The 22,453-nt window shown below is 39.3% G+C and overlaps 1 protein-coding gene and 1 pseudogene across 1 annotated transcript; one reads left to right on the top strand and one right to left on the bottom strand.

The window, feature by feature from the left end:
• The first annotated feature begins 1,102 nt into the window (after positions 1–1,102).
• LOC137945362 (3-ketoacyl-CoA synthase 11-like) lies at positions 1,103–3,028 on the top strand (annotated as a pseudogene).
• Positions 3,029–6,122: 3,094 nt separating this feature from the next.
• On the bottom strand, positions 6,123–21,124 carry LOC137946434 (uncharacterized). Its single transcript, XM_068792717.1, has 7 exons — positions 20,521–21,124; positions 19,689–19,824; positions 9,878–9,959; positions 8,534–8,709; positions 7,226–7,363; positions 6,964–7,103; positions 6,123–6,862 (listed from the first exon to the last, which is right to left on the bottom strand). The coding sequence occupies exons 1-7, from the start codon at positions 20,636–20,638 to the stop codon at positions 6,591–6,593; spliced, it is 1,062 nt and encodes a 353-aa protein (XP_068648818.1). The 5' UTR covers positions 20,639–21,124; the 3' UTR covers positions 6,123–6,590.
• Positions 21,125–22,453: the final 1,329 nt, after the last annotated feature.

Here is a 22,453-nt window from a genome sequence, read left to right as displayed (position 1 = left end):
TCAATGGCTGGCGGCCGCCGGTGAGCTCGTCTTCCTGGCCGATTCCACTCCTATATATACATCCAAGTGTGTCAACCCCGGCATTTTGTGGATCCTCTGAGTTTTTTGCTTTTTCATCGTTAGCTTCCTTTTACGTTGGATTTGTTCTGTAACAGCCGGAGCCTGCGTCCTTTCTTGTCTGCTGTATCGGTGCGTGAGGTGAGTTGTTCGTGGATTGGACAACTGTGGCTTGGCACTGGATTTGCGTTTTCGGTTTTCTGAAATGTTCCTAATGTATTCCTTTGCTTTGTTATCTGGGTACGGAGGTCTGAATACAGATTGAGTGTCTGCATGAGTTTCTGTAATGGATCTTGATCAGATTGTGTTTATTGGTAACTGGCACGATCTGTGCTTGAAATCTTTGTTGGATGTTCAATATGGCCAGATCTTTTACTTTTTTTTTTTTTTAATCGAAACTAAAGAAACGGATTTCTGGTTTGTTATTTTGAACCTTTTGGAAAAGATAGTTAAAGAGAGAGAGAGAGAGAGAGAAAGTAACGAGCTTTACTATCATTGAGAAATTCCTTTATTTTTTTTTTCAATGTTCAAATATCCGCTTTTTGTTGATCATTGATTCTGCATTCCTTTCTTGCAGGGCTGTCAATTTGCCAGAGGACTCTGCATTACTCAAGAGGGGGCGTTGGTAGGAATCACTTTCAGTGGGTGAAAACCTCGTTGTCCTTTTTTTTATTTGATCTTTTGGAGGAAAGTTTTCTGGTATCCTCCTTCGAACTTGCCAGTACCTGAGCATCCGTCCTCTCCCTCTTCGTTGAACTGATCTCAGAAACTTACTTTTCACCACTAATTTACGAATTTTTTTTTGAGAACTTATTATAGCTTTTCTCCGTGTACTTTGATAATTCCCGATTGAGTTTCCAGAGTCATTTTTGTCCTAGATCTCCCATCTTCTACCTAAGAGAGCACCCTTTCTTTCCTACAAGATTTTGTTTGTTTTTTTTTTTTTTTGGCTTTTCACGCTGGGATATATTGCATGCTTAATCTCTTCAGCTAGATCTCTTCATCCTAGTCTCTGATCAGGTTGTTCCTTGAGCAGTCTCCCAATATGGCAGAGCCGAGACCCACTTCACCTTTGCTTCCATCTTCCAGAAGACTGCCGGATTTCAAACAATCTATTAAGTTAAAATATGTTAAATTAGGCTACCATTATCTCATTACCCATGGAATGTATCTCTTTCTCACCCCTCTTCTCGCTCTCATCATTGCACAACTTTTCACCCTCTCTCTCCAAGATCTTCATGACTTGTGGGACCACCTCCGCTACAATCTTATCTCAGTCATTCTCTGCTCGACTCTTCTTGTCTTCCTCTGCACCCTTTACTTCCTGAATCAGCCCCGGCCTGTGTATCTAGTCAACTTTGCCTGCTATAAGCCTGATGAATCTCATAAATGCACTCTTCAGCTCTTTATGGAGAGGTCTACGTCGACTGGTTCCTTTTCTCCTGAGAACCTCGAGTTCCAACGTAAAATTCTTGAAAGGTCAGGTCTTGGAGAGTCTACTTACCTTCCTGAAGCTCTCCTCAGTGTTCCTCCAAACGCATGTATGGCTGAAGCAAGGAAAGAAGCTGAGGCTGTTATGTTTGGTGCTCTTGATGAACTCCTTGAGAAAACAAATGTAAAACCAAAAGATATTGGCATTTTAATTGTGAATTGCAGCTTATTTAATCCAACTCCATCACTTTCTGCAATGGTCATCAACCACTACAAGCTCCGTGGAAACATAAAAAGCTATAATCTTGGTGGAATGGGTTGCAGTGCAGGCCTGATCTCCATTGATTTGGCTAAAGATCTTCTTCAAGTTCATCCCAACTCTTACGCATTGTCATCAGCATGGAGAGCATAACCTTACATTGGTATTTTGGTAACAACCGGTCAATGCTTGTGTCAAATTGCTTGTTCCGTATGGGTGGAGCTGCTATACTCCTTTCTAACAAGAGCTCTGACCGCCGCCGATCCAAGTATCAATTGGTTCACACCGTTCGGACACATAAAGGTGCAGATGACAAGTGTTTCAGCTGTGCCACTCATGAGGAGGATGAGAATGGAAAGATTGGGGTTTCCCTTTCAAAAGATCTCATGGCCGTAGCTGGAGATGCTTTGAAGACTAACATAACTACCTTTGGCCCACTTGTGTTACCCATGTCGGAACAATTGCTCTTCTTTGGCACATTGATTGTCAGGAAACTTTTCAAGAGGAAAATCAAGCCTTACATTCCCGATTTTAAGTTAGCCTTTGAGCACTTTTGCATTCATGCTGGAGGAAGAGCTGTTTTGGATGAAATGGAGAAGAACTTGCAGTTGACGGATTGTCATATGGAGCCTTCAAGGATGACTCTTAATAGATTTGGGAACACGTCCAGCAGTTCACTTTGGTATGAATTGGCATGCACAGAAGCCAAGGGGAGAATGAGGAAGGGAGATAGAACATGGCAGATAGCATTTGGGTCTGGTTTCAAGTGTAACAGTGCAGTTTGGAAGGCTTTAAGGACCATTAATCCGGCAAAGGAGAAGAATCCCTGGATGGATGAGATTGACAATTTTCCAGTGAAAGTTCCAAAGGTATCTGCAATTTGATGAGGCAGTTGTCACACTGGTGGCACACAAGGAGGGAGTGTGCCTTCTGGTAACCTGTCCAGGTGCTTTTAATGTGTTTATGAGTGGTTGGAAGTTGGTTTTGAGGTGTGGGAAGCTGGGAGTTCTGTTTACAGAATGTGGACTGTTTGGGAAGTTTTAGAGAACGAGAGGGAAGGTAAATATTGGTGATTTAGATTAGTGGGTGTCGGACATTGGGCTGGAAGCTGTTTCTAGTCGTGAGGGAATTAGTGTTTCCTTCTCTCATGACTTGGGGTTGGTTTCATTGGTTTTAAAGTTTAATTTTACTCATCTCATTGACCCAAAACTGTGGAATTTTTTTCTTGGATGCCTTGAACTTATATTCTCATATTCTCATATTCTGAAATGAAAATTTGAGAAGTGTATGGTCTGCTCATATTCTTATTGAAGGTTTTCTCAAATTTTCTCAATATTTTTGAGACCATACAACAGTTTTTTTATTGAAAGTTTTCACAGAGTATGTAGACCACTTACATTCCTAGTTTGTATATTTACTCTATGAAACCTATAAATCACTCATAGTTCTCATTAAAAAATCCTTTTCTTATAAGAAAAAAAAAAAAAAGCAGAGCAAGTTCTTGTAGAGGAATTAAGAGAGCAGATCACCAATATTTACAAGTTCTCAACACATCATTCAGAGTTCAATTGTCTTCAAAAAGAAAAAGAAAAAAGAAAAGAAAGATTTCCATATTCAATTATGTAAGATTTGTGCATAATAAATTTCCACCTCTAGAGAGAGAGAGAGAGAGAACAAGGTTACTGTGTTTATTCCAGTGTGGTTGTCAACTTGTAAATCGAAGCTCAGAGAAGCCTCAGGTTAAAACCTAAATCACAACCATAATGACCACTCTCTTTTTTTCATTTTGACTACAACTATAGTCATCATTCTTATGAGCCAACATAAGGTGACTTCTGATTATGAGTTTACATCATTTTAATCAACCCTCTCTTTGAAACTTGTGATTATGATCTTATGCTTTATTTCCACAATGCCATTTCCCATCCAGCTTCTCTCTCCAGTCCTCAAGGGCAGCTGAAAAATCCATAAGCCCTTCCTTTTTGTAAACCACTTGAAGCATGTATAGAAGCTCAGGACACTCACTCAATATTCAACCATCATCAGACTGGACTGCTACAGAATGGATATGCTTATCATGCAATGTAAGATAAATCAAGAAAATGTTCATTAAATCCAATTTCCGTTAAAGCTCCTGCAGTTTCATCCCATACAAATCTAGAATAACCAAACTGCTACAAATCATAATCTAACACCATTTCATATAGAACAAATGAAGGTTTGTTTTATTTTCTAAACATTCAAATAGATTACCATTGCATTCATAAATATGCTCATATGTCCAAGCACAGTCCAGACTATGAAAGCTTTGCATAATTGTCGTCTTCATGACATCTGTTTCAAAGAAGAACTAAGTTTTCTTTATAGAGTCTGTTTGAGACAAAAAACCATGTAAGTTTGTAAACAGCTCAGTTCACTTCAACTGTACACATAGTCCATATCCCACTCAAGCAGTGATCAATCATAAAGTCTGCCCTTGTTACTGCTATCCAAAACTATTTTGTGCAAAATGCCCAAAATGATTGATATGGAATTCGCAAACATTGTCACATTCCAAACTGTTCTACATACTCATGACTTACGAGTAGATGATAAAGAACTAAATAGCAGCTCCAAGAGGGAAGGGATTTACTGAGAGGAAAAGAAAAATAGGTTAAAATTGTTTGTTCTAGAAGATTTGTATATGATTAACAATAAATTCTATGAGCTTCCTTTGTGGTCATCATCCACAGATGTGAGGTTCTACATTCAAGTCTTCATGCAATTAGTAATCGACAAAAGTGGTTTTTTCTTTCCTTTTTTTTTTAAGTGGTTTCTTTTGTCTTTTTATTAAAAGCTTATCCGAAAATGACTAGATAAGCTAAGAAGCCTCTTTCCCAACTAAATAAATCTTAGTTTTTTCTACTTATTGATCCATGCTAGATTATTCTTTAATGCTTCCCCTCATGTGTGTGCTCTCTTTGGTAGCTCTTACAAGTGGATGACTAAGGTAGAGGACCATGTGTAAGTACATACTCTCATACTGTGTTAAAGTTGGGTTCAAGTCCCGATCCAAAATGATGAGCAAAGTTATGAAGTCTTTTTCTCAACTAATAAACCTAAAATCGTTTTTACTTATTGATCCATAAGCACTTTTTAAGTATGAATCCACAAACCCTTTTGCAAAATGATGGTACATAGACAGAGAAACTTCTTGCCTATTGTTTATCTTATATCCCCAATGCATCTCGTTAAAAGTAAGATAACTTGATTTTTTAAATTTTGCCAGGGGAAAAGATTGGGAGTAACTTAAGCATAGAAAGAGCACGTAATATAGTGGGAGTCATTTTTGAACTTTCTGGAACTGGTAAGACTTAAATGTTGAACAAGGTTAGTACCTGCAACTTTTCAGTATAATTTTTCAACAGATCAATGGTGCACAAATGTTGTGGCTTCAGAGGCCTTAGATAGTTCATCTTCTTTTTAATCTGAAAAGAAGACCTGAGGTAAATAATCTTTCAAGTGAACTTCAAAATGGGAATTTGACCCTAATTCAACTTGCTCTCAGTACATATATTGACTGATATATTTTGATAACTAGTGATAATTCAAGATGAAGAAAATTTGATACTGAAGATGAGCTTTCCCCTCCAAAGATACATTACTATAACAATATGAGGCAATTTATTTCTCAAATACTAAAATTAATAAGGAGCAAAAGCCTGTCTTTTTGTGCTTAATTTTCCATGTGGACCTTCAGACTGGAGAAAGCATTATTCAGATTTTTGTCTTTGAAGGCATGAGAAACCACTGTTGCTGATGCAGATTCATATTTATAACAACCAACCAGCTGAAAAATCCCCAGACCCAAATGTTGAAGTAGTTCAAAGGTATTTTAGTAACTCACTGGGTGTGTTGTCTACAGTTGGAATGGGATAAATTAAACAAGTCCATTATGTGATTTTCATCAGTTTCTCTTGCTGTTTTTATAGCTGTAATTAAGGTATAGTAGGCGCACTTTACACTTTTTATATTGTAATGACTTAAGTGGGTTAATAAAGAGAGTTAGGGGTGGAATTGACACCCTAACCTGACTGCTCTTCAACGCAGTCTTCTTCCTCTCTCTATCTTCTTCTTTTCTTCCATTTTCTATCCTTCTTAATCATTTTCTTCTTCAATTCTTTCACCAAACAGAGAAAAGAAAGACAATCAAGAATTACACATTTTAGGCGTTTCTATTATTTATGAATTACTCCCAATTGTGGGCAACAAAGGTTTTCATAAGCCACGCCAGAACTCCATTACGATCACCTGTTACGTTAACGTCAGTTTCCATAAGTTTGTAATCGGCGATCTCCCACAAAAGCTTTAAAAAAGCAACCAAACTCGAAACAGATTTTAAAAACCACAACTTAAACAAATATATAAGAAAAGACGACTTCGACTATAAAAAAAATAAAATTGGGATACTGACCTGTGCGAGCACTCCCCATCCTTGAAAGACGTAAAGGATAATCTCTTCTTCGTATACAAACAAAATACAACCGAGCACCATCCTTGTTAAGCTTGGGCAAAATCTCTTTTTAGAAACTGGTTCAACTGGTTGCAGAAAAAAAAAGCCAAATAATACATTTTCATGGCAATTAAAAAATACCCAAATCCCATGAGGTCATATGAATTCAGAAGACGTTCACCAAAGTGCAGCATTCCGACAGCTGACGCCAAGGATGAAAACCATGTTCATACATTGATTTGATGGGATCAGAACTTGTACAAAACTAAATCCGTTTATTCCCAAAACAGTGATGAAAAGATAGGAGTGGGCCTGTCCCATGTTTACATAACACAAACGCATCCAATTGCTTCAGGCATCTCTATTTTCACCACCTTCCTTCTCATCACTTTGCGCATCTTTTCCAGTAATCTGAAAGCCCTCGATTTTTTGTGCCACATCATCAACGGTTACCTTCACTTTGCCAGATGAACCATTCACTGAAAATGCCTCAGTATCCTCATGCGAAGTAGGACCGGTCTGCCAAATTCTGATGGTTCCATCCTCCGAACCGGATGCATAAGATTCACCACCTGGTGAGAAACGTACACAATGCACTGGGCCATGGTGACCTTTGTTACATGCTGCAACCAAGTACAGATAATTAATTCATGCAACCAAACAAGCTCAGATTAATTCACCCGCTCTCTGAACCATCAGAACCTCCCAGATTAAAAGTACTCACCAATCTCTTCTCCAGTATGAAAATCAAAAAGCCTTATCCACATGTCTTCTCCTCCAGCAACAAATTTGTTCCCTAGTTTTGGTTCCAGAGAAGCTGACTCCACAAGGCATGGCATATTGTAGCTCTTGACCAGCCCAAAACTAAAACAAGTAAATTATGTTTAACGACAATGATGATACTGGAAAAAGATCAGACAGTGAAATTAGCCAAAACAAACTTGATCATATAATGACAGTAAAACCAAAAAAAGAAAAAAACTAACTGATTGGCATCCCAGAACTTCACAGAAGATCCATCACATGTTGTGATATAACGTCCATCTTGACTCACTTCTGCACTCGTTACCGGAGCTTTAGTTTCAAGGGTTTGAACAATTTTACCATTTCTTAAATCCCATAACCTGCAAAGTTCCCCATAAAAATTAAAAGATAGAAACTAAAGCTGAGGTTCAACCATGCCAGGCCTGACAGACTTAATACAACAAGAATCATGAATGCAGAGCTCCATAACTTGGGAAAACAAACAGGAGCCCATGACTTTATCTCAGAATGCTTCCATAAAAGAAAACCTAAAATACATGTCAAGAGACTTTTTGTGCCATTTTTAGTTACATCTTTAATTCTCATAGTTTTCATGAAGTCCTCAACACTCAAATGGCTTTAGCATGAACAAAAAGGCCAGGAAATCCTGCTTACATAGGTTGAACAAATGAAATACAAACATTTCACCAAGCCACCAGGTATTCAGGGAATATCTTGTGCCCCATTTTGCCAAGCCACCAAGTATTTTTTAGACACATTTTGTGGACTACGTGAACAGTGAAAATTTTCACTCTAATAAATGACATTTCATGCATCATTCCTCTGTTTTCCTTTATCGGCACTTTGGAAGGCATTTCACTTATAAATATTAGGTAAAAATGACCAGAAACATTTTGAAACACCAAGCACAGATTATGCGGGTCCAATTGGAGTGTCAGACTCTACTTGTGCGGAATTACATGGCTTGCTCAACGGGCTGAAGCTCTTCAAACAAAAAACGGACGGTGCTCTCTTGATTGAAGGGGATTCTCAAGTCATTATAAACTGGTGCTCCAAGCCATCAAAACCTCCTTGGCGTCATTGGAAGATTTTTTATGAAATTTGTAATTTAACTTCTGTTTTATTATGTACTTGGAAACATGTTCCAATATCCGCTAATCATTTAGCCGATGTTCAAGCTAAAAAAGGCGTTACCCTCCAACATCTTGTTGTGGAAGAAATGTCTTTTTAGTCTTTAGGTTTGTATTTTTTCTTTTGAATACATTTACAACTCTTCTCAAAAAAAAAAACACCAAGCACAGAGCTTCTTGCATGAGCTTTGCAGTGAGCAAAATTACCTTTTGAACTTTATTAAATGAAAAACAAAGGTTGTTAACTATCCATGTCTTGAAAAAAATGTTACAGGGCAATGTTGCTCACTAAAATAGTTGTTAATGTGCAATTGAAAAGTTCTTCTGTAACCACAGATGCAAAGTGCTGAAAACAATATATAAGGAAAACAGATGGAACAAATATTCACAGTTGCATACCTCACACCACCCATATCAGTACATGAGCTTAGGATAGTTTGGTCACTATGAAGCCATGCCACAGTTCTAATTGAACCAGGCGATTTATCAACTTCCCTTGGAGGTGCATCAGGATGATTCAAATCAAAAATCCGAAGGATCTTCTCAATTCCCCCAGTGAGCAAGAGGTGTGTGTCCTGTACCAAAAATAAAAAAAATGAAAACATGCAAAAATTCTAGCATAAGCAGCAGTATTCTGGACCAAAGGCCAATAAAAATGACACTAATATTTTTTTAAACAGCAGAGTTGCATCTCAATTTGAACATGAAACCATGTAACAACACTAGAACAAAAAAAGTTGATAGCAAAATAAAACCTATTACAGAACGAACCAAAATGTGAAAAGGAAGTCACGACTGTATTTACAGTCAAAAGCTCAAATAAACAATGCATCAGATCTTTTCCTGAGCGCACAACTCAAGGAATCACTGGGGAAAATTGTATACCACAAATTGCAATAAATGATAGATTCAAAAGATTAGCCATGATTCTTGATTGAGACAATTCTGTAATAGGAAACTTTTGATTCAAACAAACAGAGAGTACTCTTTTACATGTGATGACTTCTTTTTTAGACTTATGGGAACTCCATTAGATTTAATAGTGAATAATACAGCAAACGAGAGAGGTAAAACCTACACTCTCAAAAGGAGGTGGGAGAGAATCCTCCTCCAATAATAAACTATGAAACAGGCCTTCCTTTGCAAGAGCATCAGATACAATGTTGGCAGTCCTCAAGTTGTGCTGCCAAACAACCAGCACACTAGAGCTATTTGTTGTAATTTGATCAAAGATATGTTTTACTCTAGAAGAGGGCAGAGAATCCCCTTTTTCAGATCACTGAGGCTGAGAACCGCTTCATATTCCAGTTAGGATTTCTAATGGTTTTGAGCTTGCTGAGCCACATTGATCAGCGGGTACTGAAAATGCTAGCTTTATCATTCCATTCTGGTTTCAAATAACTTCCCAATGCCCCAGGACCAAGATAACTATGCCACTCTAGCCCAGTTTGCCTTTAGCCAACGGTCGAGAGAAGAGGGGAGAGGGGACCAAACTACATATGGGGGGTTGGATTGTGCTCTCTGAAGAAGACAAATGAATGCCAGTTTTTACGAATGACAGAGCTAGTGAAAAGTGGGACAGTCCCTCGCACATGTGCCCATAAAACAAATAAGTGAAAGATATTTAGAATTAACCACAATATGATTAAAACAAAAGCATAAAACATAAAGAAGAAGAAACAATGATCCATATTCCACAGCCAAGAGGAAAAAAATCACGGAATAAAAGACAAATTTATGTACCTCTGAAAAGGCACATGCCCGAACTATATGCTTGTGCTCAAATGAATGTAACTCATCCCCACTTAAAGCATCCCAAATTTTCCTGAAATGAAGCATCTAGATCCATGACTTGATTACAACAAACAATCACTGTCTAATTGTTGCAGAAAATATGGTCAACTCACTACCATAGAAAGAAAACTTCTGAAACTTCCAAAAGTAATGGGATAATCATGAGACATGTAAAAGTAGTTTTTTTTTTTTCCGACATGCTCTAGTAGTATGACTATGATAATAAAGCAAAAGCACCTAAACATTCAGAGTCAGAACTATAAAGACATAACCGTCATTATCTACAGTTCTTTCAATGGCGGTTTATCTAGCAGAGGTAACTAGAATATATTCATTTGCAGCCAACGACTTATACATCATTTAACAGATCTTTTCCTACAACTATATCGCAGCACTGTTGGTCCCTCTGTTTTTACCCCCATTTAGTTTATATATCCTCTTGTATTCTTGCTGCTTTAAAATGAGAACTCATCGCTATTCAAAAATAAAGTAGCACCCACATCACAAACTAGTCTGAGTAATCATGAACTGCTTTTGAATACAAACACATCACCATTTGAAAATAAAACAGCACCCACAACACATACTAGGCAGATTAATCATGACCTGCTTCTGAATAAGAACTCATCACCAGTCAAAAATAAAGCAGCACCCACAACACTTACTAAACTGAGTAATGCTGAACTTTCTATCACCAAAATATCAGGGCAATTAACCAAAAAAAACCTGGTTATAAGATGTCTGATTCACAATAAAATACCTATGTTGTACTGTTCTATTACAGTCTAACGCCTGATGCAGATTTTGAAATATAAGTATGAAAGTAGAGGCTTGTAAAAAATGCCTAGAAATAATTTAAAATACTAAAAATTTGAGCTTGACATAGGATTTTTTTTTCTATACAGGAATTTTAGCAAGTAAGATTCCAAAATTTTAAAATCCTTCAGAGGAGACCAAAGGAGAATCTTTGTGGAGGCCAAAATCTCAATTTCTTCCTAACCCAAAATCATACTTGAAGCAAAACATCCAAACATTGTCCCTTTAATATCTCTCAGATGATTGGGGGAAAAAAGAGAGAAAGAATAGAGTATCTCTAAGGAAGAGCTATCATGATGCTTTAGGAGACGATTTATGAAGTTTACATAGTCGCACACGGTTCACTACTATTTACAGAAGTAGGTGGTCAGTAGCTATTTTTGTTCCAGAAACAAATAAAAAAAATGTTTATCCCATTTTATATATCAAATTTTGGTTTAGTGTCGTTGCCACAATGGTTGGGAAACAAAAAGAAGGCAAATTCTACCTTACTTCAGCATTATCCTGAGGTTATGCATATGCAATGAACCTCTATTTCACAGTCTACAGCTAGTAAGCTAAAAAATTAGTTCCAGATAAAGCCATGAGTACAAGTAAATTAGTAAGTTTTGATTCCACTTTCCTTTAGTATTTCATGGAGGGCAAGCTACTAACTTGAAGTTTGAAAATGCACAAGTACAAGTGTTGTAAAAATAGTATAGAACAATCTGAATGACCACATGGGGTTTATTAATCTACAATCATGACTCAAGTCTCATGGGTGTGGATATCTACAGATCCGATCTCAGAGAAAATAAATCATACTGATACATCAAATAACACTGGCCATTCATAATCATTATTTTTTTAAAATAGAAAAAAATCTCTCCATTTCATCAACAATCCATATCAAGTTTCCTCATTATCCACATTGAGACACTAAATAATTACTTATTTTCAAGTAATCTACAGAAGTACATTTGGAGCATGCATCTTTTAAAGGGAAGCTCTACTTCTGAACATAGCAATATTTTTTTAATTATATGATCATAGTAAATTTGACCTCCAAAAAAAAGAATTCTTGAATCTAACCGATCATCAAAAGCTGCTCAGTAGAATATCTTGTTTTTCTTTGTCTTCGTCGCCAATCCCGAATTTTTAGAAAACTTCAGAGCCGAATATTAATGGAGGAAAAATGAAGGAGCGACGACCGAAGGAGCGCGAAGAGGAACCACCGTCACTTAGGACGAAGATCCTATCAACAGCAGGGGAACAAGAGAAAAATCGTTTTCTCTCTCGGCAAGGCAGTCGCTGAGTTAATTTCCCATACAATGACTCAATAGAGAGCAGACAACGGAGATAAATTGCGGGCGACAGAGGAGGATGGCTCCTGGAGTATAGCAAAAGGAAAATCAGCAAGAAGGAAAGAAAACGGAAAGTCGGGAGGCACAACATGGAGATACAGTGACTATGCGATCACAATGGCCCTAACTCAGGGACAAAATACCAAGGTGGTGAGAATCACGCTGTGGAACGGTCGGAAAAGCTCGTTTATTTCGATTTCCATGGCCGCAGTCTTGGATTTCGCCTGCTGCCTAGAGGACGCTCTTGCCGGCCATGACCCAAGACTTCGGGAAATCAGAATTGGAGACATCTCTTTCTCCCTCTCTGTATTCAAAAAAATGGAATCCAAGAGCTGAAGGTGATACAGAGAAGAGAGCTAACCATAATGGCTCGGGTATACCTACCAGAGACTCTCAGACAGACCCAGTGCTGGAAGGAGATGTGAACCGTAATTCTGGAGATTGGAGAGAAACATTCTACATATCTCAAGCAGACAATGGGCAAAATACTTCCCCCCCCCCCCATGAACGACTCTCGACACTTCCCCCCGTTTCCCAAACCCATTCTGAAAAGTCAAATCCCCCAACCACCGTCTCTCATATCACCTCCCCATAATATCTCCCGCACGATGCAGCAAATCCCGACCATAACCTTACCGCTCAGAATTTTCGAGAATGGAAAGCAGAAACTCAGTGTCGGATTGATCGTAGAATCGACCTCTGGGAAATGGAATTGCGACAATCTCAAGACTTGGTTCGGTGATTCCTTTCGATCCCAGCCCATGGTTGCGAGGATGGAGATGCGGAAATGGCTGGTGCTTCCACAATCGACGGAGGAGATGGAAGAAATCCTGAAAAACAGGAACTGGCTCCAAGAAGAAGAGCTATATGTATCGAAGTGGACAGAAACTCCAATATGCAAGCCCCTTGGCCAATGGATCTCAATCCGAGGCCTTCCGATCGAGCTATGGACAACGGAGGTTCTCAACGACATTTTTACAACATTCGGAAAGATCATCTAGTGGTCGGACACCACAATGGAGGGAACAGAGCTTGATGTTGCGATGGCATTCATCGATCCAAACTCCCGCTGGAGAGAGACATGTTTCCAGAAACTCTGTTTCGGGGGAAAATTCGTGTGGATAGAGGTATCCTTCGGGGACCTCTGCATACTGTGCCCACCGGAACATCGCCGGACGCGAGAAAGAAGCAGCACGCCGGCGGACATAGCCTATCAGAGCCCTGGACGAGTCAACTCAGGAGACATGAGTCCGAATCCTTCCCACTCAGGTGAGTCGTCCCCACTTCCGAGTCTTGACTCAGATTTGAACTCGAACAATAGTTCAGCAAGGAGTTACTCCGGGATTACACCTATCTCGAGAATCACTGACTTTACGTCAGAATTTTTTAATTTAAATCCAGCTCCCTCATCTGGGAAGATGGGATATGTGCCAGGACTCCCTATCTTGAGAACCCCTGACGGTGCGTCAGAGATTTTTAATTTAAATCCGGCTCCCCAAGCTAGGAAGACGGGATATATGACAGTTCTCTTAAATCCAAAGCCAGATATTTTAAACTCAGCCCCAAATTCCCAAAAAGAAAATGGGGGTAGCGTCCTCTGCATTGCACCCAGTCTGGCGTGCACGAAATCCAAAGAAAAAATCCTCCTACTCACGTCTCAAAATGCCCCAAATATCGAGTATAACGAGGCAGAATTCCATCCCGAGATCTGAGCCCGCCTCAGACAAAGAGTCTAACCCAAATCAAAATTCAAACCATCGGTCCCCATTCGAAATTTTTCAAATATCTAATATGACAAACCACACCCCAATTTCAAATTCAAATTTGATGAACCAGGAAAAAATTCCGAAACCAGATCTCGCCTAGGAAATCGAGCCTACCCACTCCTCGAGTGCACAGGGTCTGTCAGTCCCTGCTTCTCCTGAGCAGAGCTCTGATTACGACTCTTCTTGTAATACCGACAGTGCTATGGCCGAATTTGAAAATTCCGGAAATATCCTCTCTACTTTCTCTACCTCTTTTTTCTCATCCTTTCCCGAACTCATCAAGGACTTGCCACCTGAATCTCACTTCCAGAAATGCCCCTCCCCCCAGAAAGACCATCCTAATGGCCCTGACACACAGTATTTTGATCTTGGTGGATACATGCAGGATGGTGATTTCTGGAATACAGAAAATCAAAAGGAGGAATTTAATCTCAGTCATGAAGCTAGCTCCTCACAGATACGTCAAACTGGGGACCCAAATACTCACTCGGGAACTAAGCCTAATTTGGACTTTGACTCTGTACGAACAGAAAGGCTGATAACTCCACCCAAACTCTGAACTCTCACATGGAGCCCGCGCATTTGAACTTCTTCAACTCATTTCCAGAAATACCCTCCATCCCAGCCTCTCCACCTATCCCGACCAAAAATTGAAGAAGAAGAAGGCAAGTGGAAACCGTCATACAGAGGAGAGAATCTAACAGACTTACTGAGAAAAAGAACATGGTTAAACCATCTCCCATTCCAAATGATAGATCTGCTCGCGTGGTGAAGGCCCTCCAAGTTGAAAGTCATAAATATGACGAAGAAACATGGCAAAATATGATGAGGTTGGCAAGCATATTGGGGGCTGTCTACCAAGGTCAGCTACCAGGAGACAAAATCACATCAAGAGTACAAACCCGAGGTAGTAAATGATTCTGCTATCTTGGAATGTCAGAGGCATTGGCGCCGCCCGAAAACACGGCATGATATCAAGCTTCCTCGCTCAATTCAAGGCTTCTATAGTAATCCTCCAAGAAACTAAGTGCCAAGAGATGACAGATGCCATCGTAAAGGAACTCTGGTCGTGTCCCTTAATTAAGTGGGCAGCCGTGGATGCTATTGGTCACTCAGGAGGTATTTTTTTAGCATGGGACTCGGCTCTCTTTGACTCTATTAACATTATTAAGGAGCAGTATTCACTGGGTATTCAATTTCGAGATCTCTCTACCGGGAAACTTTGGTGCGTGGGAGGAGTATATAGTCCGACCACATACAGGGATCGGAATTCTTTTTGGGAGGAACTTAATACTCTTCAAAAGAATTGGAATCTCCCATGGATATTTGCAGGAGATTTCAATGCTATCAGATATTGTCATTAGAAAAAGCCTCCGGCAATCCGAATTTCGGCCTCTATGCGAAGCTTCTCAGATTTCATTGGGGGGTGTGGGCTAGACGAGATTCCCTTATCTGGAAAGAACTACACGTGGTCTAATGGACAATAGCAGCCCATTCTATCAAAACTGGGCCGATTTTTGGCTTGTCATGACTAGATGCAGATGTTTGAGAACGTCACAGGTAGAGTCCTCAATAAGGTGGGATCTGATCATTGGCCTATCCTGCTGACTACCACTTTTGAAAAATGGGGACCCTCGCCTTTCCGATTTGAAAATTCTTGGTTAATGGAGGAAATTTTTGAAAAACTTATCAATGACTGGTGGGAAGTGGGGCCAAACCTAGGTAGACGGGAGTGGGCATTCCCTCTAAAGCTGTGATTCTTAAAAGAAAAAATTAAAGAGTGGGCCAATAGTAGACATGCTTCTCTGGTAGCTGAGAAAGGCTCCCTTATCTCTCAAATTAAGGCACTATACCTGATGGAGGAACAAAGGCACTTAAATTCTGATGAGGTCTCACTCCGAAGCTCTTTAAACAATAAGCTAAATATTATCTTGCATCGAGAGAAGATCCAATGGAAGCAACGTGCCAGGTTTAGATGGTTAAAGGAGGGAGATGCAAATACAAAAAAATTTCATGCCACTACCTCGGCAAAAAGGAGATCCAACCGAATTATCTCATTATGCATCAACAATGAGGTAACGTCATGTCGGACCTCAATTACTAACGAGTTGGTTAAGTTTTTTACAAGTCTATAATCGGAGGAGTGTACCAACAGGCCGAGGTTTCAGCACATCAATTTCTCCTGTATCTCCACAACAGTTGCCTCACTCCTTGAATCCCCTTTCCCGTCTGAAGAAATTGAGCAGGCAGTGTTGGGCATGGAAAGCGACAGAGCTCCGGGTCCTGATGGATTTAATGGAGATTTTTTGAAAAAGTTTTGGCCCAAGATTAAAGATGATATCAGTGCTATGATCGGGGGGGTTTTCAGAAATGGCATAACATTCCGCAGCATCGATGCATCATTTATCACTCTAGTCCCAAAGAAAACAAATGTGAAAAAACCAGAAGATTTCCGCCCTATCAATTTAGCTTCAAGTGCATACAAAATTATTACAAGACTCCTAGCACACCGTTTGAAGGTATTTCTTCCTCTCGTCATCCACAAAGGGCAGGGCGCTTTCCTCAAGGGGAGAGAAATTTTAGACTCTACAATGGCTGCACACGAGCTTATGGATCATTTTAATCGTAACCAGGAGCCGAGAATTGCCCTCAAGATCGATCTCGAAAAAGCTTTTGCCAAGTTAATTGGACTTTGCTTGATGAAACAATGGAAAAAATGGGATTTGGAGAAAAATGGCGTTTTTGGATAAGAAGCTCAGCAACTTACTCCTTGATCCTCAATGGTTCGGTATGCGGATATTTTAAAGGTACGAGGGGGATAAGACAAGGTGACCCTCTATCTCCACTTTTATTTAACATAGTAGCAGAATTTCTCTCAGCTATGTTTTATTCAGCGGTAGACCTTGGATGGCTCTCCCCAACCAGTTCTCATCAGGCTTTTAATATACCGATTTTGAAATATGCGGATGATACCATTATTTTTGGCATCGGTGATATGGATACTACTAGGAGGATAAAGGCAATATTAGGGCTCTTTGAAATTGCATCTAGTCAGAAAGTTAATTGGCGGAAGACCTCTCTCATAGGTTTTAATGTGAGCCCAGAAAACCTTGAAGAGATGGCAAGTTTATTTGGATGCTCCACGGCTACGCTTCCAGCGAAGTATCTTGGTCTTCCTCTGTTTCATGGGCGTGTCTCCCAAAGTCTGTGGATCCCAGTGGTTGAAAAGATTGAGTCCCGGTTAGCCAATTGGAAGGGGCGTTTACTTAGTAAAGCAGGCAGACTAATTCTCCTTCAGTCTTGTATTTCTGGCATTCCTAACTATGCTTTATCTTTTATGCCTTGCCCATCCTCAGTATGCAAAGCCATAGATAAAATGAAAAGAAGATTCCTCTGGAGAGGATCAAGTGACTCTTTCAAATATCACTTGGTCAAATGGGATGAAGTCTGCCTACCTAAGAGATTGGGTGGATTAGGGATTCGGAAATCAAAAGAAATGAACAAAACCCTACTGCTTAAATGGATTTGGAAGTTCAACACTAATCCCTCCAATCTTTGGAAGGATATGGTTCAGGACAAGTTGGGCTGGAATATGTCATGGTGGATGTCTGGAGGAAATCGGAGAGGACTATCCTCAATATGGAAACTATTTTTTTGCTTCTTCAGAACTTCTCATCAACCTGTAGATTCTTTGTTGGAAATGGCAGATCTCTTAATTTCTGGGATGACTGGAGGACAGGGCAGGCACATTTACGGAACTCTTTCAGCATTTTTTTCCTTCTCTCCACTCACAGGGAAATTTCAGTTGCAGATGCTTTTGAGGGAGAGGGCGTGAACCTACACCCTCGAAGGGGTTTATCAGACACGGAGGCCATGGAAGCCAGCAGCCTTTTAGATGCTTTGAATCATGTCAGAATTAGGCCTTCCAACGAAGACAAGCTCATTTGGTGGCCTGACAAAAGCGGAAAATTCTCAGTTGCTTCGGCATATGGATACATCAATGGTTGGAATCCGACGCAAAGGGAGCATGATATCAACTTCGTTTGGAAACTATGTGCCCCCCCTAAGGTAAAATTCTTCATGTGAAGTGTTTGTCAAAGTAAAATTTTCACGGCTGATGTGCTCAGAATAAGAGGTCACCCATCTATAGATCCACTATGTCCTTTTTGCCAGAATGAAGATGAATCCGCCAGTCATACTCTTCTTCAGTGTCAGTTCTCATGGAACATGTGGACCTTTGTTTTATACAAGTTGGAGATTCAGTTTTGTATTGTTGTTGACCTGATAAGCTTCTGCAAGTCGATCTTGGGATATCCCCTTCCTGGCCTCGGCAAATTGATTATCTCAGCATGTGCTAGTTTCGTTCCATGGGAGCTTTGGAACGAACGGAATAGAAGGCGGTTCGATGCTAAAAGCGAATCTGAGGCTAGAGTTGTTGATAGAGTGACAGGGCAAATATTCACCAGGCTATTGACAAAAAAGCCTTTCTCCTCTTTCAAGGGCACCGGCATTCGAGACAACTGGAGCAATTTGGCGAGGATGCACATTGGAACCAAAATTCCAGTTATTAAGGAATGGACCCCCCCGGAAACTGGTTACCTAAAACTGAATTTTGATGGATCTTCTCTTGGCAATCCAGGGATTGGGGGTTTTGGGGGCGTCATTTCGGATTCATCTGGAAATCATTGTTTTTTCTATGTTGGTCCTTTAGGCACTTCCGACTCAACATCGGCCGAATTACATGGCCTTCTTAATGGGCTACAGGTGTTCAGAGACAAATGTAGTGGGCCTATCCACATTGAAGGGGATTCCAAGGTGGTGATTAGTTGGTGCAAGCGCAATACTACTCCCCCATGGAGGCACTGGGACATATTCCAAGAGATTTTGGATATTGTATCTTCTTTTTCATGTATTTGGTCTCACATTCCGAGATCTGCAAATTCGGCAGCAGATGTGCTTGCCAAAGAGGGAGCTTTCCTGCAATCTCTTGTTGTAAGGGATTTGCTCCTTCCACCTTCGTAATTTTATCTTTTTAATAAAAATTCATCTTCATAAAAAATAAAAAATAAAAATCTACCATTCTAATGGTATGATCATGAATTCTTGAATCTACCATTCACAGTTGACATTGCTAAGTTTATGTGAATAGAAAACAAAACTATCTTGCACATTGACATCAATGTATATAATTTCATATAAGAAGAAGTAATAACAGGGAAAGTTATTGAAAAATTAATTCAATGTTGAACTTGAAACCATCTAACATGAAGGCCAGCATGCCAAAATAAACAACACATTAAGTTACCCTTAACTTCATGAGCATCATCTGAACAGTCAAAATGTAATGCGTGAAGCAAAACCCACGAAGAAAAAAAAGCATAAAAAGGAAAGTAAAATAACTCTTAGAAAACATAACAACTATAATGGCATGTAAGATGTGCAAGCAACTAAAGTACCATATTATGTAGAAAATGGAGCTACTCCGAGCATATCCAAACGTATTTCAATGTTTAATGATTGCTTTGAAAAAAAATTCTTCTATTTAATTGAAGATCAATTTCTTTTAGCAGTGTTCATTGTTTAGGCTAAGATGGATGAGATACCCAATAGCAACAAATACCAGACATGGCCAATGTGAATCAACTGCCTATCACACAGTAAGACTCTTGAGTATTTCGTACCAACCGAAAAATTGACTGCTCAAGGATGAGCTTTTGGAAGTCAGAAAAACACAAGCAACAGTCTTAAACGGGATGAAGTGTGCAACCCCACTTGTAGCGCATGGGCACGCACTTTTAAATTTAAAAAAAAAAGGGATATTATAGAATAGCTTACGCTGTAAAATCAGCAGAGCCTGATGCAGCACGCAGGGCATTGGTGTCAAGGCAGCAACTCCAGACTGCACCTTTGTGCCCTTCAAAGGTTCCAATCCAGTCTCCACTCTCTCCATTTCTCAACATGGGGCTAGAATCTGATTCACTCACAAAATTTATCAAATTAAATATGCAGCTACAGGAATGCGAAGCATATCATAATCAACTACATGCCTGGACTAAATGTGAGGTGACAGTGGAAAACTAAGAAAAGACAGAAAGACGTAGAAGAAATGGACGAATTAGTTGTCATGGAGATTCATATGGTTACCATATACAACATTGTATATGTAAAAGATGCATGTCTAACAAGGTCACCCCAGGAGTCCCTTGATGAAGAAGTTGAAAATGCAGAAAGAAAAGTGTCAGAACATAGTTGAAAAACCATGTAGCTGAGCTTTTTGACTAGTTCAATGTGATAATCAGATCATAAAACTTAGTATAGGCTATATTAATATCATAGTCAAGATTCAATTCTCCCAAGCTCAAATTGAAAGAAGGTAACAACTTAACAGACTAGCTGCAGTTTCAGCTTAAGAATTTGTTCCTCGTGAAAAACTTGTGATAATAACTGTTAAAAGACTATCTTCTAAATGTTTATGAAAACATTGTCTTCCTCTCAGTCAGGAACGTTCTTGAAACGGAAGAAGTAACAAGAGTGAAAAAAAAGTCCGCGTAAAGAAAGATAGGGATTAAAATAGTTGAAGACAACTAACTGGCTCCAGTTATTACTTCCATCAGCCATTAAAATAGCAGATACAGAGGTTTTCCAATTAAGACGGAAGAACACTTACCTTTGCTTGCACTGATGAGAAAAAAACCGTCAGGCGTAACTGGACTGTAGAACAAATCGACGACTGGACGCGAATGTCCGTGGCAAACAAGGGGAACTGCCACCTTTCTTTTATCCATCCCTATCCAATTCAACACCTAAGAAACCCTATTTTACAGAAGCCTCTGGCAGGACAGGAAACGGGCCAAAAATATCAAACCCGAAGCAGATCGCGGGTTCTACAAATAAAGAAATAAATGAAGTGCAGATGTATAAGGGAAAAAAAAAAAAAAAGTCTGATCAGGTAAACCTAGCCCCAAAGTCCAACTCCGAAGAACAAAAAACCTAACTACAACTGATCAAAGAATAAGACCCTGAATACAAAAAGAAGATGAAACCCTAAACAACACAAATATGAGAAGATTAGGGTCAGAAAATGAAATTTACAGTACTGCAAATGGAGATGAAGATTAAGATTTGGCGTTAAGGTGGGATGCACACTACGTAAAACACGATTTAGGTTTTCTTTTAAATTTTTTACGCTGCGAGAAGCAAATTAATCCTCACCCCCCAACCCTCTGAGGAAGTTCCTAGTGTATGTGTATGTGAAGAAATGCAAAACTCTCAAGGGGCCAGGCGCAGGTGATTTTGTTTCAGAGCAGTCTCTTATATCTTCGTGGTTTGGAGTTGGTCAGACACGCGGCAGAAATTTGTGGGGCCCATTAAGTGATCGTCGTAGCCGGCTCAGGGAAGAACGAATGTCTCCTAGGCCCGCTAACCTCTCTTCGTTTTATATAACATTTTCGTTTAGTTTTAATAGAGTAATAATGAACTTTGAATTGTCTAAACATATTAAGGGAGGGTTAGTGCACAATGAAAGTGCAGGGGGAAATAAGATAAAATATAAAGTACTTGTTTGTATTAGTATACACAATGAAAAATATAATATAAAGTACTTATTTATGTTAGTGTGCACAATGGAGAGTGTGGTGTAAAGTGCATATAGATTATTTATTAAATAAAATATTTTGATATATCTAATTTTCAGAAAATTAAATTAATATTAGTTAATAAATAAAATATATTAAATGTAATAATTAAATAAATATTTATTTTTACATTATTAAAATTGTAATCAAATTTTAATTTTGTAATATCCAAATATGAAATAATTATACAAATATCGTACTACATAACGTACTATACAAACATCGTAATAATAAAAATAAAATAATACAAATATAACTCAATCACCTTTTTAATATAAAAAATTATATCTGTTCATACAAAAGTACAACAAAAAAATATTTAGTTGCATTAAAACATAATAGTCAATAATTTTGCCACCTTTGAATTGCTAAAACATCTCGATAACATGATGCTTTTGCAAATTGTACTATGGATTCCCTCTCGAAACTCTTTATTTCCTGTTCAGTCAAGCCAACCATGGACGAGGACCAAGTTATTGCAAATTAGAGACATACCCCCATACATGCTTAACTATGTAAAATATATTGCTTTATTAAATACTAATAATATTTTTTAATAGCTAATGCTCTAAACAAAGACCTACAAGACCAATTAACCATCGATGAACAGGAAAAAATTTTTATCCTACTTTCTTCTGAATCGAGTCGGAGAGGTTGTAGAGAGGGGAAGTCGTCGATGGTCATCGGTGCTGGGGACGGCGAGAGGAAGAGAGTCAAGCGCCGGGGAGAGGTCGCAGAGGGGGCGATTGAAATCGCCAACAGTCGTGAGCAAGGGATGAGCCAGAGAGGTTGCAGAGAGGGGAGAGATGTCGCCAAAGGTCGTCGGTGCTGGGGACAGTGAGAGGATGGGAGTCGAGCGCCGGAGACAGGTCGCACAGAGGGAGATTGAAATCGCCGAAGGTCAGTCGCAAGCGAGAGAGAATTTTTTTTTCTCCAAAACCTTCGTTCGGCAAAGCTTTCTTTCCC

The sequence above is a fragment of the Aristolochia californica genome, unplaced genomic scaffold (assembly GCF_029961685.1).
Source record: "Aristolochia californica isolate CCGP_79_NKW_82.1479 unplaced genomic scaffold, dmAriCali1.0.hap1 SCAF_12, whole genome shotgun sequence".
NCBI classification, from domain to species: domain Eukaryota; kingdom Viridiplantae; phylum Streptophyta; class Magnoliopsida; order Piperales; family Aristolochiaceae; genus Aristolochia; species Aristolochia californica.
Note: the sequence above shows the minus strand (reverse complement) of the source record. Positions and strands in the feature narration are given on the sequence as shown.

Bases quoted from the DNA above. Each gene is read 5' to 3' on its own strand.
- LOC137946434 (XM_068792717.1), bottom strand. From the start codon at position 20,638: ATGGATAAAAGAAAGGTGGCAGTTCCCCTTGTTTGCCACGGACATTCG. The intron at 19,825-20,520 runs GTAAGTGTTCTT...TGAGTGAATCAG, and splicing joins TCTCATCAGTGCAAGCAAAG to ATTCTAGCCCCATGTTGAGA. The intron at 6,863-6,963 runs GTGAGTACTTTT...ACTTGGTTGCAG, and splicing joins TCATACTGGAGAAGAGATTG to CATGTAACAAAGGTCACCAT.